The following is a 16,614-nucleotide window of genomic DNA, read 5'->3' on the forward strand; positions in this document are numbered from 1 at the left end:
ACAGCTGTAATCTTATAATGTGCCTCTTTCTGTCCCTAGCTCAACTTTGAGTGTAGCTGCTGTTTTGACATCAAGGTATAAATTTCTCTCCTTTAAAGAGGACATAAAATATTAGAGTAGACGTCCAGCTTAAGTTTTCTGTTGTAGTGGAGAGTAAAATTCAGCCTGTCTGAGATTCATTCCTGTCAGCTGAGTGAAGATGGATAAATCAGAGAAGCAGAGGAGAACACGGTGAGGAGGAGGAGGAGGAGGAGCTGCTGACAGAAACAAGATTCATGTAGGAAGGACATCACCACGCTCCTCCTCAACTTTTATCTCTGCACCATCTCCACCCTCCCCTGTTTATTTCCTTTGTGCTGCTGGATCAAATTTCCTCAGCTTCCTGCTGCCAATTGCACTGAAAAGGATGCATAAAAATAAAGTGCATGTGGCACGCAATCTTCTCATGACAGGAACTGAAACTGTGCGAACAGTGAATGCACTATATTTTAACATTAAAAGTAAAGCCACTCAGATAAAATAATCCTTATAGAATGTATAGTTGACTGAGAAAGTAACTAAACTATTTTACTGATTACTCAGGAGCTGCAGTATCTATCACATGCCCACTTTGCTCCACTCAGTGTAATAGCCAGAGGATGTCCCATGTCATCAACTAATGTTGTAAATGTGACATCTAGTAAAATGATTACCCAGTAATTAAAAAATAACAAATAAATAAGGTTTATTAGGTTTTATTGCTTTAGTAGACCAGAATAATACAGGAAGGCAGGAAATAAAGGACGGTCTGACGTACAGGAAAGGTCTGAAAGTCTGTGAGTCAAACTATAAATGGCCGCTTGATGTCATTGAGCACATGTAAGAATTCCCACTATCGGGTTGCCTGGTTTCCATTATGTGACAATTTCTAATTGTTGGAGCGTAGAGGGGAGGGTACATAACCGTGGTACTAGATGCCATTAATTGTTTATATTTTGTTTCTGGTAGTCCCTGAGTTCACCACTTCTATAGCATCACACGGATTGTGAATGAGCTATGATTTATTAATGGCCAACATGTATAATTGGTGCTATAATCCAATATGATATTATAGGTTTGAACTTGGTTTAGCAGCACTCATGGCGAGCTGTGGCAGGCAGGTAAAGGTGGACCCCAAAAAAGGCAACGTAAACTTAAATGTGATTTTATTTAGCAAATGAAACAGGAAACAATAAGCGCACTAAACTGGGGCTGGACAGGTGCCAGAAACAAAACTAAGGGAAACATGAAATGGGGAGACACACACAGCAGAGGGATCATCAACAACGACATGACAAGGAACAGACACAGACTTAAATACACACACTAGGTAATCAGGGAGCAGGTCACGGCTGAGGGGTACAGCTGAATGTAATTAAACAAATGAGACAAGGGGACGCAAAACTAAACACAAAGCACAAGGGACTGTCAAAGTAAAACAGGAAACATCTAGACAGAGACAGAAATGCAGACTTCACACCGCACAGGAAAGACAACAAAACACATGAGAGCAGAGACATGACAGAGGGACAGGACAGCCACTAGAACACAGAGACACAGGGGAGACGGGAACAAAGGGAACAAGGAATCAGTGTGTAAATAGCAATAACTAATAACAGGACAGGAACTAAGATGAATAAACAAAACCGAAACAAACTGGGAACATAACGGAGCACTCAGTGAAAACAGAACCTAAGCAGAGCTAAACACAAAATGCTGGGCGCACGGCCCAGGACCATGACGACTTCAGGCACATTTTTGTGTATCCTTACAAACCACATTTTGTTCTTTTCTTTGTTCTTTTCATGATTTACAAAATAATTGTATATTGGGCCTTAATGGAACAAACTGTCACCCCAGGAACAACCGAGGTTCAAGCCTGCCATGAGCTGGAAACTGCTGGAACACTTGGATCACTGGGACCAGAATTAAAAAAACAAAATACAGCAAAAAACAGGGACCCCTCTGTAGTCTTGGGAGGAGACCCCTGACAGTTACAAATGAAGCAGGACCCATCAGGTGGCCTGGCTGGTGGTCAATGATCGATGAGGAGAGAGGAGTTCATCTGGTGACTGAACTAAGGGGCAAAAGGATAGGTTGGCCTCTGTGTCCTCTGGCTCAGGATCTAGTGGCTCCAGGCATTGGGTTCATAAGCGTGATCACTCGGCCTCTGGCTGCACTAGGACCTGCTTAGGCAACCTGGGACACACAGGCTCAGGCAGCACAGAACCCTCTGGTTCAGTTTCTGGCTGCTCATTTTCAAGTTGCACAAGCCCCTCAGGTTCTGGCTCTGGAGACTAGGGCTGTGCAGGAGCCACTGGATGCACTGGATTCTTAGGCTGGGGCTGTGAAGGGCACAGAGTCTCCTTGGGCTGAGGCTGCACAGGCCACACAGGATTAGCAGGCTTAGTAGCCACAATCTTTGGGTTTGCCAACTCAGGGGACTCAGAGCTGGCCAGCTCTAGTCACTCTGATTACCCAGGGTTGGCTGGTTCGTGTTACTGAGAGTTAGCCAGCTCAGGAACAGCAAACAGAACCTCTTGGCTAGCCAGTTCTGAAACAGCAAACAGAGTCTCTTAGCTAGCCTGCTCAGGTAGAGCTTACTCATGGCAGAGGTAGGCACAGGGGGCACAGCAAGTGCAGACGTGGGCAGAGAGGCGGGCTCTGGCAGGGGCCTGGTGTCAGTGCAAGGTCCAGGCGGGGAAGCAGGACTGAGCTGTGGTGTGAAGCCCTGCTTCCTTTTAGAAGAGGGAGCTGGCAGAAGCAAGGTGGCATATTCCTTTAAATCAGGGGTGCCCAATACGTCGAATGCGATCTACTGGTCGATCGCAAGAGGAGTGCAGGTAGATCGCACGGAACTCCCAATGAAGTTGGGGAAAAAAATGTAGATCGCACGGCATTAAAAGAAGTAGAAAATGGATTATAAACTATCATCCATCCATTTCGTTACTACCCTACGCATGCGCTAGCTTTGCTAGTAGCTCGCAAGCTGAAAAAGTGTGGGCACCCCTGCTCTAAAGGGCCAGACAGTGGATCCTCAGATGGGCCAGGCAGCAGCTTCTCTTAAGGCCAGACAGCAGTGATGGTGAGGGAGGAAGGCTGGGCAGTGACACCAGATGATGCTTTGGTTCTGGTAGTCTCAGGACCAGGTCCAGCAAAAATGATGTCAGCTGGTCAGAGGTGATTAAAGTGACCAGCTGATGATCCTGATTGTGGCCTTGCCTCTCCTCTTAACATTGGGAGGCCTGCTGCAGCAGAGGTGAGGAGCTGGCTGGCTACAGGGCAGCAAAGAATGAGCTTCATTGCCAGGTCATGGAATCCCAATAACCTTGAGTAAAAACTCCTCGTAATTACTGAACACTCCGTGTGCTAGTATGATGGAGTGTGATGAACTGAGTACTGAAATGCAGAAATGGAGAGAGATGGAATACAAGCAAACTAAATCTTTGTGGGGATGTATGTTATATTTGAGCTTGCATGTACACTTTTGACCCTGTGTGGATTAAAGAAACTCAAAAATAAATGTAAACTTGTGCATACGAATCTTGTTTGTAAGTCATTAAAGATGTATGCGATGCAACCATTCCACCCTGGGAAAAGAACAGTTCAAAGAAATCATTAAAAGTCCCAAATGACCATAACATTCATGATTTATGGGCCTCTGTTTAAAACAGAACTGTTTGCTCTCGGCATCTAATATTGCAGCAGCGGGTGGATCAACTCTGTACCTAAGGACACCTTGTGCATATCTGCGTGACTCCAGCAGCTTCTCACAAAAAAATTATTATTTGAACAGGTTAATAAAAAAGTCTCAAATTGCAGTTCTTCACTCAGATTATTGAATGAGATAGTCAAACTCTTTATGCCTAGTCACCACAGGGGCTAAACTAGCTGTTGGCACCCTGTATTTACCTTGAAACAATAGACTGTCAAGGTTGAAACTCACACCTCACAGAAAATGTGCCTTGTGGGTGTAATAGTTTTAGTGTTGGAAAGCACCTTGCCCGATGAGTCATTGGTAATGTAATGTAAATCCTTATTCAATGACAAAGTTTTAGCAGTTTTCATATAATTAGCTCAACAGTGACAGGATGTTGCTGCTGCTGCTGCTGGTGTTTTAGAAACCTGCTAGTTCAGGTATGTTCTGCCTTCCGTTCATGAATCATTTGTTTTCTTTCCCCATTTGTCTGACGTTGTGTCCATCCTCTCTTCATCCACCCTTCACACCAGGGTACTCTCCCTCCCCTCACCTTGGCTTCTCTCGCTCTTCTTTCCCTGCTTCCCATGGCCCACAGTCCCACCGCCCCATCTCCCACCCCACCCACGCTGCACAACAGGAATCCAGCTGTGACACACCACAAAGGAGGCTATTTTAGGACGATCACATGTACACTGCGTATTGTTGTGTTCTCACATAACAGAAACAGCAGAGTGTAATTACTTTGATACACCCCCACCAGTCTGTGTGGCTGGAAATAGGTCCTGTATGAAGCTGCAGAGCTGCTCCGTGTATGGGGGGAGAGTGGATGACCTCTCAGTGATAGATTCACTCAAAGTTAATAAACGACAACTTCTAAATAAGGCCAATCGCTTTCATTCTTCTGGGAATGGAAAACATGGCACATTTCTATAAGCGTATTAAAAATGAAGAGGAATATAATGTGTTCTTTCCCACGCTTGTTTCTCTCCCATCTGGAAAATATTCTCATGATTGTTTGTATCTGGACAAAACTGAGACTGAAATGTGAACTTTCACCATCTGGGTGCTCACATGTCCAGGCAGGGATTCAGTAGCAGGCTGTGTGTATGTATTTTTGTACTGGCCCATAGTAACATAGTGTTCTTTGTCAGATGGCCAAGTGCTCTCCCCTGCACCTTTACCTCTGCTGGGTCTGGCAAGGTGAGCTGCAGTTCCTCTTGACCATCTGCCATGACTCTGACCACCCTGAGACAATAACAGGTCGGCGGGTGAGGGAAGGAGAGAAGGAGAGCAAGTGGGCGGAGGAAGGATACACAAATATGCCTGCCTGTAATTATAGCTCAACACCTCTAGCTGATGCAAAATGAAAGCTGCAGCTATTTCAGAAAGGAAGCTGTAAATCATCTCTCAGTTTCTAATTGAAGGGTTCTGATAAATAGCTCATCATTCAAATGAAAACAAAGATGATGAGTTTCTTAATGTTAACAAAAATAAAAAGTCAAAACTATTTAGGAGAGTCGGTATTTACATGTATTATTTATTCCTGTTTAAATGATGATCGGGTCATCTTATATTCAGGGCCAAATGTATGATAGCAAATGTTCACATGAGGTCTGGCTGAAAATTTCACTCAGACATTTTATGTCCAGTGATGAGAGGCTGCTCAGTCCCTGCTGGCATTTCTTTTCAAAACATAGTACTGTTATATCACATTTGTAGCACCCTCACTTTTCCAGCATTACATTTATCAAGGAGGTTATGTAATGGGCCGCTTGGTTGGTTGGTTGGTTGGTTGCAGTAATATGCAAAAGCTAATGATTGTAATGATTTGCATCAGAATTTTACCAGCAGTAAGGCTTGCTGATATTTTATTTCATGCCTTTATTTTCGCACTGCATATCAAACTGAAATAAATAAATTGTGAAGCATCATCTAGATATTAATAAAAATATTACAGATTAGTCCAGATATCAGGTGGACTCAACCAGGTACTCAATTCATGCATGGAGGGGAGATCATTTTAAGTCTTGATGGAGTTATGCAACCTTGGACTGCTCTATTTTCCTCTTTGCCGTGAAGTAATTTTCCAAGAAAACAAAAGAAGAACTGTTTTATTTTTTTTTAATTGTGGTTTTATTAAATCTTTGAGTCCCTTGAGGTTTTTGCTGAAAAGATGCTAAGAGGCCCTGTGGACTCATTTTTACTCATCAAGATTTGTAAGCCACTGTGGCAGCAAGAGAGATGAGCCATCAGGAATCATGGAGTTTTTGTAGATTTCTTAAACACTTTAAGGTCTGATTGACTCTGAAAGGAACCATCAAAATGACTCATTTGAAGGAACTTTCAAGCCTCCAGCAGTACCCAAACACTCTCTTCATTCAGCTATCTGATGCTGTGATTACATGAAAGTCTGGTTCAGTGTAACAGCAGCCCTTACTTTTTTAATAGTAAGTTCTTGGAAGTTATTTGGGCAAACAGTTTTTTTTTATAGATTTGATGACTCAACCTCTCGCCTATATTTTTAAAATCCTACCTAGAAAACATTGCAGATTCATTAAGTAACAGCTCTACAACTGAACAACCTTAGGCTGCATGGTTAAGAAACACTTCGGAGAATTCTGAAAAGCAAGTCTCCTTGTCCTCTTCAACAGGCTGGAGGGAGATCTAAAAAATTCCAGAAAAAATTCTCCCTAATCAAGTGACTCACAACAAAGCTACATCCTGATTCAGAGAAGCACTGCAACCCTGAGCTTTCATAGGTCTTACCTGACATCATGTGGATGTGACATGGTGTCATATGCTGGTGGATCATTAGCCAGCCTTCATGATGTGCCTGAAGTGGGCTGTTTACTGCTAAATATGAGAAAATATCCTGAGCTGATCCTCACAAAAATGCCAATAGTGACATTTGTTTGCAAAATGTGGAATACAGCTAGCTTCACATTTCAGTTTGTATCGCCATCTTTCTAATTTTGTTTCATATAAATGTATCTTAGGCTTCAATTAAAGGCTATTTTATATTTATTTTATTACATATTGAGTTATAATAGTGGATGCTGATATTAAACATGCTCACATTTTCAAACTGGTCACCGTAGGTACCTGTGAAAGCTCAGGCTTTGGACTGCTTTAAATGCTCTACATCAGACAGGTTTTTTTTTCCTGATGTTGGATTTATATGATGTCCATGAGAGTGGTTATTATTATATGGCCCTATATTAGACCCCACCCCCTTGCTGTGTAGACCTGCTTTTGAGAGCAGCCAATCACAAGAAAGCTGTCATAAAGTAAGGGGGAAGGGAGCCAAAAACAGCTATTTTCAAACGGTGATTGAGGGACTGCATCAAGATATCAGTGAATTTTGCAAAGCTACTTTAGACATGATCTCATCAGAAGAAAAATTAGGTTTTCTTAAAATTTCTCAGAGTCAGCATTTAAAGTGTAGTTGTTTAAAATAAAACTACATTTACAGTGACTTCATGATGTCTGCACAGCAGAGAAAATAGTGCAGCACAGCATTAACAATTCTCACTGCCCGCTTCTTGGCAAAGCAATGCCACCCCATCCCAGAATGCACTGTAGCTACGTTATGTAAGAGGCTGTTCTAGTCTATTCTTAGCTCTACCTCACTGAGAAAGTAACAGTGCTGGTTGCCTGAGAGTCAAAAGCGCATAGAGATCTGATGAGGCGGGAATCATCAGTGAGGTGAGAACCAGCACAGTTGGCTATTTTGCCATCAGGCTCTCACACTGGGACACGGGCAGGACAGCATGCCCATTTTTGGTATTTGGAGGAAGTAGAGGTGTATAGGTGGGCATGCGAGGGAGCGGGATTTATTTTTAATAGTAGAACAGGAAAGGGATATATAAATAGTGTAGTTTTAAAAATAGGACGTGTCACATTCACAATTTTTAACTCTTCTTTCTTCAGATGTAGCAGGAGACATCGAGGTTACAGTTTTCCTCACATGCCAAAAACACGCTCCACTGTGTCCATGTTTACATCCAGCCTTCTAGTTAATTCCCATCTGCTGTGTGTCCACTGTCTCACTATCCCCTGCTTCTTGATCCCTTAGTCTCCAACTGTGCCATTTTTTTCTCAGTGGATGTCCAATCCTATTATAATGATTTCCAGGAAAGCTTTGCAGAAGCACAGAGATGTATGCAGTAAGTATGTATCTGGGCCTGTGCAGCAGCTTGTAGTCACAGGATGATGTGGGAACATCAACATGTGGTCTGCCATTCAGGACACGGAGATTTTGTATGTTTTCTGGGAAGCTAGGGGTTTTTACTGGTCTGGTGTGGGGCACTTCCAGGAGCTTCCGTGGTGGTGGTGGTGGGGGGGCAAGAATTAGTTGGGGTTAAAGCCACTTGAAAAGTGGTTGAAAATTCAGATAACTTTGGTGATTCATTGTGGACAGACCTCATGCATCCATACATGTGCACTAGGAGTAACTGCCTTGTAAAAATGTAGTGGGACTGACAGATTCAGCGGTAGAAGTAAAAAAACAATGTGTTTCACATCCTTTGTGTGATACCATTAGATCCATGATTGCATTAGGGACGGTCCAGAATTTTAATGTCCATTAATTCCAATAGTTAATAATGCATTTTATAGGCATATTTGGGGTGTGGCATTAAGTCGGTGTTGATGATGATTTATTAAATAAAAATTTGATATCATGTTAATAATACACAAAGGGCGGTATTGTAGATAATCCAGCACCAGTGTCTGTCTGGTTGATACTCCAGCAAAGAAGTCAGTGGAATTGTTCTTTAATGCCAATTGCCATAAAACAGAAAATAGAAGACATAGTAAGTAGCTAGCTACTACAAAATTACATGACTATGATGGAGGAGATGAATGCAAACATACATCCTTCCAAAAAAAAGAATAATATTGCAAGTTCATTTCATATGGTCACAGTTATTTTGGTTGCGTGGTGGTCTCCAATTACTGCTTTCTATCATGTGTCTGCCTCCTATCTTGCCACTGTTACTTGCAACCAGAAGTGACCATATTTCAAATAAAAACTGTCCTGCTAAGTTATCAGCTAACATTAGCAAGTTTAGTTTGCGAGCTGCATTCTTAAATATATAGATGCAGCAAGCAGATGTTTGCTAATTAGTCCCAGATAAAATACTAGAATTTTACTCACCAAAACTGAAGCAGAACATTCTGCTTTGCGGTCTCTACTGTACAGCGAGACATAATATTGTCTAAAATGCACCAACAGTACACTGTCAAGAAGAAATGTGACTCACTGAATTAGTGTGTCAGCACACAAGGTAAGCCCCAAACTGTAATTGTGGGTGTAACTTATCAGTATAATGTTAAAATATGTTACAGCCTCAGTTGTAATATATTATAATGTTGGGGGAAATCCATAGATTCAAATTAGAGGCAAAAATATTTTTTTTACCAGACTGCAAAAATGCTTTTTAATGCTTTAAAGTTTTATATTTCATCCTGGGAGTCTGTGGGGACTCACTCACTGTTGGAACCAGGCTCAAGTAGTCATTAGAGGAAGTACAGTTATGGCACTTTGGCACTTCATTGGCTTCAGTCCCAGAGGCAGGTGCTTGTTAATAATGCTGCAATATTTCTCCAGCTTTGTGGGTTTCATATTCTATTTAATAATCTTTTTTTTTTTTTTAAATAAGTAACTCCTAAAACCATTTTGTTGTCCTAATTTTGATATAAAATATTTTGTAAACATTTATATCAACACACGTTTGCACATAATGAAGTCAAAGATCCACTTTTCCTCACAAGCACTTTACAAATGAATTTGCTCCAGGCTTTTGGTTCTTAAGGGGGCTGACAAAACTGAAGTACAATCTTTGAGTGATTTTTAAATATGTGCTCCTTACTCTGTTCTGACATTTTCTTTCAAATTGTCATCTGAAATATTAAAGAGTACCAGTGAGTCAGCAGCAAACGTTTTCCCATATAAACTCTGATTCTTATCATCATCATCTTTGCAGCACTTTGTAAATGTCACACATTCAGGTCCACAAGCAGCCTTTTCTACACATGTACCAGCACATCCAATACACGGGAGTGCTTAGATTACTTAGCAGCTATTCTAATTTCACCTGTAACTATTCATTTTTTTAAAGTAGATTTAATAAGCAAGATGAGACATGTTCCAGAGCACATGATATTTATCTTCAAGCCATCAAAAGACCCAGAGGGGTCATTTATGACCCCTTTATACTTTATACAGGAATATTTTTTAATGGTTCTGTTTATCTTTATCAGACCTGTACTGTCTCCTTCATCTGTGGCATGCACATATAGTTTAAAATGATCTATTGTTATTAATTATGAGTTTCTATCATTTTTATACAAAACAGGAGGTAAAAACTGAAATTTTACAAAGAAAATTACATTAGGCTGCCAGGAGAAAGCCTTTTCTCTCTGAGAAAAACATGACAGCATGGCTTTTCTTTGCAAAGTTGCATCTAAACAAACTGCAACACTTCTGGAACAATGTCTTTTGGACACAGGAGTCCAAAGTGGAGCTGTTTGGCCATAACACACAGAGCCACATTTGCCTAAAACCAAACAGCACATAACCAACACCTCCACCACCTAGGACATAGGCACCTTGCAGTCACTGAGTCAACTATGTATGCATGTAGTCTGCAGTCAGATGTGAGGCCATCAGTCTGACAACTAAAACTTGGTCTAAATGGGGTCATCCACAAGGACAATGATCCCAAGCACACCAGCAAATCTACAACAGAACAGCTGAAAAAGAAAAAGTGAAATACTGTTTCATGGATGGATGGATGGATGGATGGATGGATGGATATAGGATTACAATTATCTGATATCCTTCCCAAACCAATAGGCCAAGCCCTGTAAAAACTCAAAAGCTGTAGGAGAATTACACTGAAATTCATGGATAAATCAAAGGAAAAGCAAGTTAAACAGTGTGGTCACACACGCCACTGCCTTCTTTCTTAAAATCTTGCACACATGAAATTTCATGACTCAGACTTGCTCTGAGTCCTGTGGTGCATCAGCCTTTTGCCAAGCCCATTTCCTCTTCAGAGCAAAGAAAAAACACGAGTGCTTCCTGTTTGTAGTTTGAAACAAAGCCAGCAGGGTCTTACGAAATCTGGAAATTATTAAACATTGTTTACACTGTAACAGACAGACAGAGGCATGCCAGTTGCAGCTTTTCTGAGCTGGATACAGGAGTGAGACCCTCAGGGAAAGGTTCAACCAGTTCTGTGGGTGCTGCTGGCAAACATTTGTTCTTTACTCCTGCACAGACGCAAACTCTGCTGGAGTCATCAAGTCAAGCATCATTTATCTACTCTCTCTGTACTTTCTTCTTCTTTCTTTCTACTTTTTCACTGCCATTAACATTTGGAATATTCACTCTTTGGAGACATTTAACGGAGTCTTAACACAGTCTTTGGTTGACATTTTAAGCTGTTGTTGAGTCAGTGCAACGGTAAAAAGGCAGTCAGGAGAAACCCAGTGCCCTCAGTATGCATGAGCAATGACTGCAGCATATTCAGGTGTTCAGCTGGGACCTGCCTGCCTGCCTGAATAAAGTTAATCAACTCTCAGTGCATCACACTAACCTGCATGATTAGACATGGAGAATTGGTTACAGAGGCTGAGATATGACTCAATTTAGAGTCTATTTTTGTGTCTCGCACCAAACCACACAGTCCACTCTTCACATTAATAACAATAGTAATACTAATGATGATGTTAAAAATAAGCAAACCGAGGAGAAACGCAAAATAAATAAAACCCAAAGTTCTTCAGCTTGGTTCTTGTTTCTGTGTGATCTGTAAGCCACCAACAGTTGATTAGTGCAGACAAATTGCCACCAACACAGATTCTGCTGTAGCACCTCACAAATTATCACACTGACTGTGAACACAAATCATTCATTTCACAACAATTTATAAAACATGTGAAGTTGCTGCCGGGCTGCTTGGACACATAATTCCCTAATCATGGTGGGTCCTGTAAAAGCTAAAGCGTATTGAAAGTGAAATGTCAAATGACATCATCGATGGCCTTTAAGATCATGTCTGTAAATATTGACTGTAAGGCCTCACACCTGCCAAACAGAGTGAGAACATAAAAGGGAAATGCAGGGGGTATAATGAAGAGGCCTGGTCTGTTAGAGGGAACCACGAGGTGGAAACACGACAGCTAACTCACTGATTGGACAGTATCAGGGACAGCTACACAGCCTGATCACATCACCTCATCTTTCCCCAATAAACTTTACAAAAGAGTTCTCTGTAAGCAATTACAGCACTACATATTTAGTGCCAAACCTACCTGTAAAAATAAAATCACATGAAAACAGTTTATGAAAATTAGTCCAATCCCACAACCCTGCCATGCTATTGCACTGAACGTGTATCGGTTCCATGCAAGTTACAATGTGAGGCTGAAGCTGTAAATTGAAGCTAATGCAGTTCCTCTCAGGACCATTGGAGGTTGGCTCCAAATGTGAGTCAATCCTCAGACTTCCATGTTTGTGTTTATTTTTATGTTATGTAAAGGGAACAATGCACATTAATTAACACAAGCGCTTAACGTATGCCCGATTTAGCCATACAGGCTCATTTTAATCTGCAGCAGGTAGCAGACGTGCATTTTCTAAAACTGGGGTGACTTTAGACATAAAAATAATGAATACACAAGACAAACATAATAACGCTTAACAACCACATAGGCACAGAACACAAATAACATAATTAGAAATATGGCTAAATAATTAGTTTGCTCCCGTTAAAATAAGATTACATGTTAATGCAGATTTGAATTCCAAAAGCGAAGCAGAAAAGTGTCTATGTTTGTCCTGGTACAGAAAATTCCTTTTGTATTTATGGCAAAGACATATCATCAAGAACAGTGTAAATCCAGTGCTGGACACCAGTTCCTGCTGTCCATAATGCTTTTAATGTGTATTTATGTTTTCTGGTATCATTAAAAGCTTACAAAGACATAAACGATTACAAGGATTAGACTGCAACTTCACTGGATGTTCTGAATAATGACAAACAGGCAGCATCCTGTACAGCATTATAGCAGAATTACTGTGGAATCTAACCGTTCGGTGCATCCACACACTGATAACTACTCTTGGCTGTGTGACTGATCCTGCCCTCTCAAATGCTAATGCACATGTATTACTGTGGTTACCAGAGTTCATTTTTTTCTGGGGGGCTGGGAAGCAGCATCTTTCACAGCAGCCTAATGAACCACACCAACTGAGTAGCAAGTGTTCTAATTTAATCCGTTTTTTTTTACCACCTCTGGACCATCAAAAGAAATAAACAACAAAAAGCAACATAATTTTAACTTTTCAGTCAGTGTTTCGATTCACAGGCATTCACAGGTGGTAAACTTTTTTTTCTTAGAGCCCCAGGTTGATAATTTTGGCCTGACATTTATGTGCTATTGATTAAATTTGGGGACTTTATTTTCCTCGGGTGGAAGTCATTTTTGTATTCAATAATCAACAGTGTCAAAATTAGAATGAAGACATTCTTGCTGTCACAGGAATGTGTAACTTTACTAGTGCTGCCTTTTTTTTTTAATTAGAATAAATAACTTCAGCTTTAAAGGCCAGGGTAAGCTTGGAGAATGCCATTTGGTGACATAGCTGTGTACTGGTATAGCTTCCAGGTCTGAAAAGTGAAGCAGATGCAGAACCTTAAAATGGTTAGCAGGAGGAGACTCCTCTGGCATCAAAAAGTCCAGTTCTCTAGATGTCTGTGGCAAAACGACCCTCAGCTCACTTGATCTGTGGCTTCTGTAGCCAGCGCTCAAAACACCAAGATGGCGGCTGTGGAAACAGCCAGCTCAGGGCTTCATGTAGAATCTGTAGCTTGCAGGCAGGATTGTTCTGCCATGTTTAAAAATTTGCGAGAGAAAGCCAGCCATCACAGCCATCACAGGCACTGCAATGAGATCACACGTCTGAACAGCTTCTTCTGAATTAGTGTTCACGCACTAATGTTCATAGTGTGGTAATCATTTCAGAAGTAGCTTCATGAAGAATGAAGGTGGAGAGCTTGGTTGGTCGCAGCCAACTCAAGTGTTTCAACTGTGGACAAACAATGGGATAGGAAAGCTGGTGGAGCAGATTAGGGAGATGATACCCAACTCTCTGTCTTCTGTCTTTCTGTTTTTAGATATGTTCAAATTCCCACCTGGAGATCGAGCAGTTTTGAGGTGATACTCACTGTTAAATTAGAAAACATAGTTAAACAAAGTTTACCAATCTGACACCTCCAACTCTAGGTAGTCCCAGAATATTATACATACTACCTCGAGTCCTAGGTGTAATTTTAAGATTAGCTGGAAGCAATCGTCTTCATTCAGTCACAGTAGGCGGAAAAAGTAATTCCAAAACAGCCTGCTGAAGGACAGAAGGAAATACGGAAAGAAGGGTTCAAAAAATCAAATTTCACATTTATAAAAAAAAGTGTATGAAAAGTACAAAATATATCTGACCCTACCATTTGTGTTTGATGGGGCCAAGTTGGAAGCACCACTGCTGCAGATTGAATCCAGAACAATTCCTTTTTCCCTCTCACCACCAAGGCACCCCGAGCAGTTACCTGAAGTCACAAGAAATTTGGCTTTAGGCTTAAATGGAACACATTTGTATTCTAAACCAGCAAAAAATGTGTTTTCCGAAATTGCAAACTCATGCCTCAAGTCTGTATGTCTCACTCTCTCTGTAACATTCAGATTTCAGTGACCAGCTGTTGGAGGTGGTTGGCCTGGAAGGGGCTATAGAGATGGGACAGATTTACACTGGGCTGAAGAGCGCAGGACGCAGGCTGGCTCAGTGCTCCAACGTCACCATCAGGTCAGCATCTCCTGTCTCCCTGCTGCTCCTCACATTTTTTCCCCCACTTTGAACCATCCTCTTCCCTCCTGTCACCTCCTGTACTCCATTTTCCATCCTGCCTTTGTCTCGTGTCAGTACCCTTGCCTGCCTTCATCTTCCTTCTGATCAGCCAACTGGAAGCTGTGTTTGGTGCACAAAATGCATCCGTCTCCTATACATGCAGGATAAAAAATGTATTCCTTGCGAGTGTTTTTTGTGCATTTGAAAATCCCTGCAGTATCCAAACAATAACATGCCTGTACTTAATAAATAATGTATTCCAAATGCATGTCCTACTAAGTGAGTTGTTGGAGCTTAGACTGACTCACAGGCTGAGAAATAGGCTGTAGTTTGGAGTTCTGATAGCTAGATTTGGATGTGATTGCAGGTTTTCTTAATATACAGAGAAGCAAAGATGCTACACTACTGAATCTCTTATGCTTCTTTGTGTATTTATGAAGATATTATCTTGAACTAATGAATGTTAGTTGTGGTTTTGAACATTATGCTTTCAGAATAAGTCATTTTTGGGGTTGTCCCTGATGATAACTTAGACCTTACAGGTTTAAAGTGCCAATGGAGAGCAACCCATATTTGACAATTGTGTTACTTACTATAAAATATATTGCCAGTTGAATGTTTCTTTTAGACCAGAAAAGTGTCCGTCCATTTACTCAAATTGAGTTGTGCATTGCTTTTTAGTTTTACACTTCATTTTATCCAAAGAACAATCTTGTTGCTCTTGCAAGGCTTGGCCCATTTAACATTCATAGTGTGCCAGTTACTACACCAAAGAACTGACATTACAAGTTGTTCTCTCACTTGTTCAGCAAACCACCACTAATATTTTCCTAGACTGGAATTCAAGGAGCATTCATCCCAGTCATTCTCCCATACTGTGTTTCTCCAGCCACAGAGGCATGCATGAAAGTCTTAAACCAACTGTGTGTGTGTGTGTGTGTGTGTGTGTGTGTGTGTGTGTGTGTGTGTGTGTGTGTGTGTGTGTGTGTGTGTGTGTGTGTGTGTGTGTGTGTTTGTGTGTGTGTAGGTGTGTGTGTGCGTGTGTGTGTGTACAGTAGCTGTGTGAGTTTAAAGAGTGGGACTCTGTCTGGGAAAGGGTCTCATGGGAACAGAGGGTGCAGTGTCTCGCCCTGTCCTAGGACAGTGTTAATAAAAGGCCTCAGAGGTGTGTGTGATCTGACCTTCACAACCTCCAACCCCACCCTGTCCTCTCCTCTTCCCATTCTTACTCTCTCTGCTCTCTCTCCGCATCTCTTCATCCCTCTGCTGTCTCTTCACAGGACGTCCCGACGGCTGCCTATGCAGATTGATGGAGAGCCATGGATGCAGCCCCCCTGCACGGTGAGAGTGAACACCACTAATTTAGCAATTTAAATCATACTGGTGTTAGGATAAGGGTTTCTTAAGTAGTTATGATGGTTAAACGTTAATAGGCCTGCGTGTGTATGTGCATCCCTACCCATCAGTTATTCTGGTAACAACGAAAAACTTTTTAGCCATAATCTGAGACCCAGCAGTGCTGTGCCAAACATAAAAAAAAAAACAAGTGATGGAAGAAGTGAGCTTGCCAATGTTGGAAGGAACCAGATGTCGAGGAATCACAGTCAGGATCAGTCCAAGAGGTTACCACCATCAGTATGTGGGTCCATGGTCTTTGCTGTGAAAGCCTTACCTTTACCTCTCCAAATGTCATTGTAGCCAAATGGCTAAATATTTGTCTCATCTGATGTAAAACGTGCTTCACTGTGGAAGGTGATACTGGTGTTCCAGCAGTTTCCAGTTCCTGGCAGACTTGAGCCTTGATGGAGAGAGAAATGCAGCCCAGCCCCCAGTGACTGAGTTTGTACCTGGCAGGCACAGTCAGGATCAGTCGAAGAGAGTACATACCACCAACATTATGTGGGTCTGTGAGTGTTCTGGTCTGGTTTGTTGCCAGTCAGGTGGCATGCTAAGACACAAGGCATGGCTGTAATGTAACTGCTCT

At 41.6% G+C, this 16,614-nt stretch overlaps 1 protein-coding gene across 3 annotated transcripts in view; it reads left to right on the forward strand.

The window, feature by feature from the left end:
* The window catches only part of dgkg (diacylglycerol kinase, gamma), a 157,304-nt gene that overhangs the window by 134,054 nt on the left and 6,636 nt on the right, over positions 1 to 16,614 (forward strand). For all 3 annotated transcript variants that reach the window (XM_030757799.1, XM_030757797.1, XM_030757798.1), the window contains 2 exons: positions 14,468 to 14,588; positions 15,911 to 15,971. In XM_030757799.1, coding sequence (XP_030613659.1) covers positions 14,468 to 14,588; positions 15,911 to 15,971 — 182 coding nt within the window. The remainder of the gene's footprint in view (positions 1 to 14,467; positions 14,589 to 15,910; positions 15,972 to 16,614) is intronic.

Source organism: Archocentrus centrarchus, chromosome 21, assembly GCF_007364275.1.
Source record: "Archocentrus centrarchus isolate MPI-CPG fArcCen1 chromosome 21, fArcCen1, whole genome shotgun sequence".
NCBI classification, from domain to species: domain Eukaryota; kingdom Metazoa; phylum Chordata; class Actinopteri; order Cichliformes; family Cichlidae; genus Archocentrus; species Archocentrus centrarchus.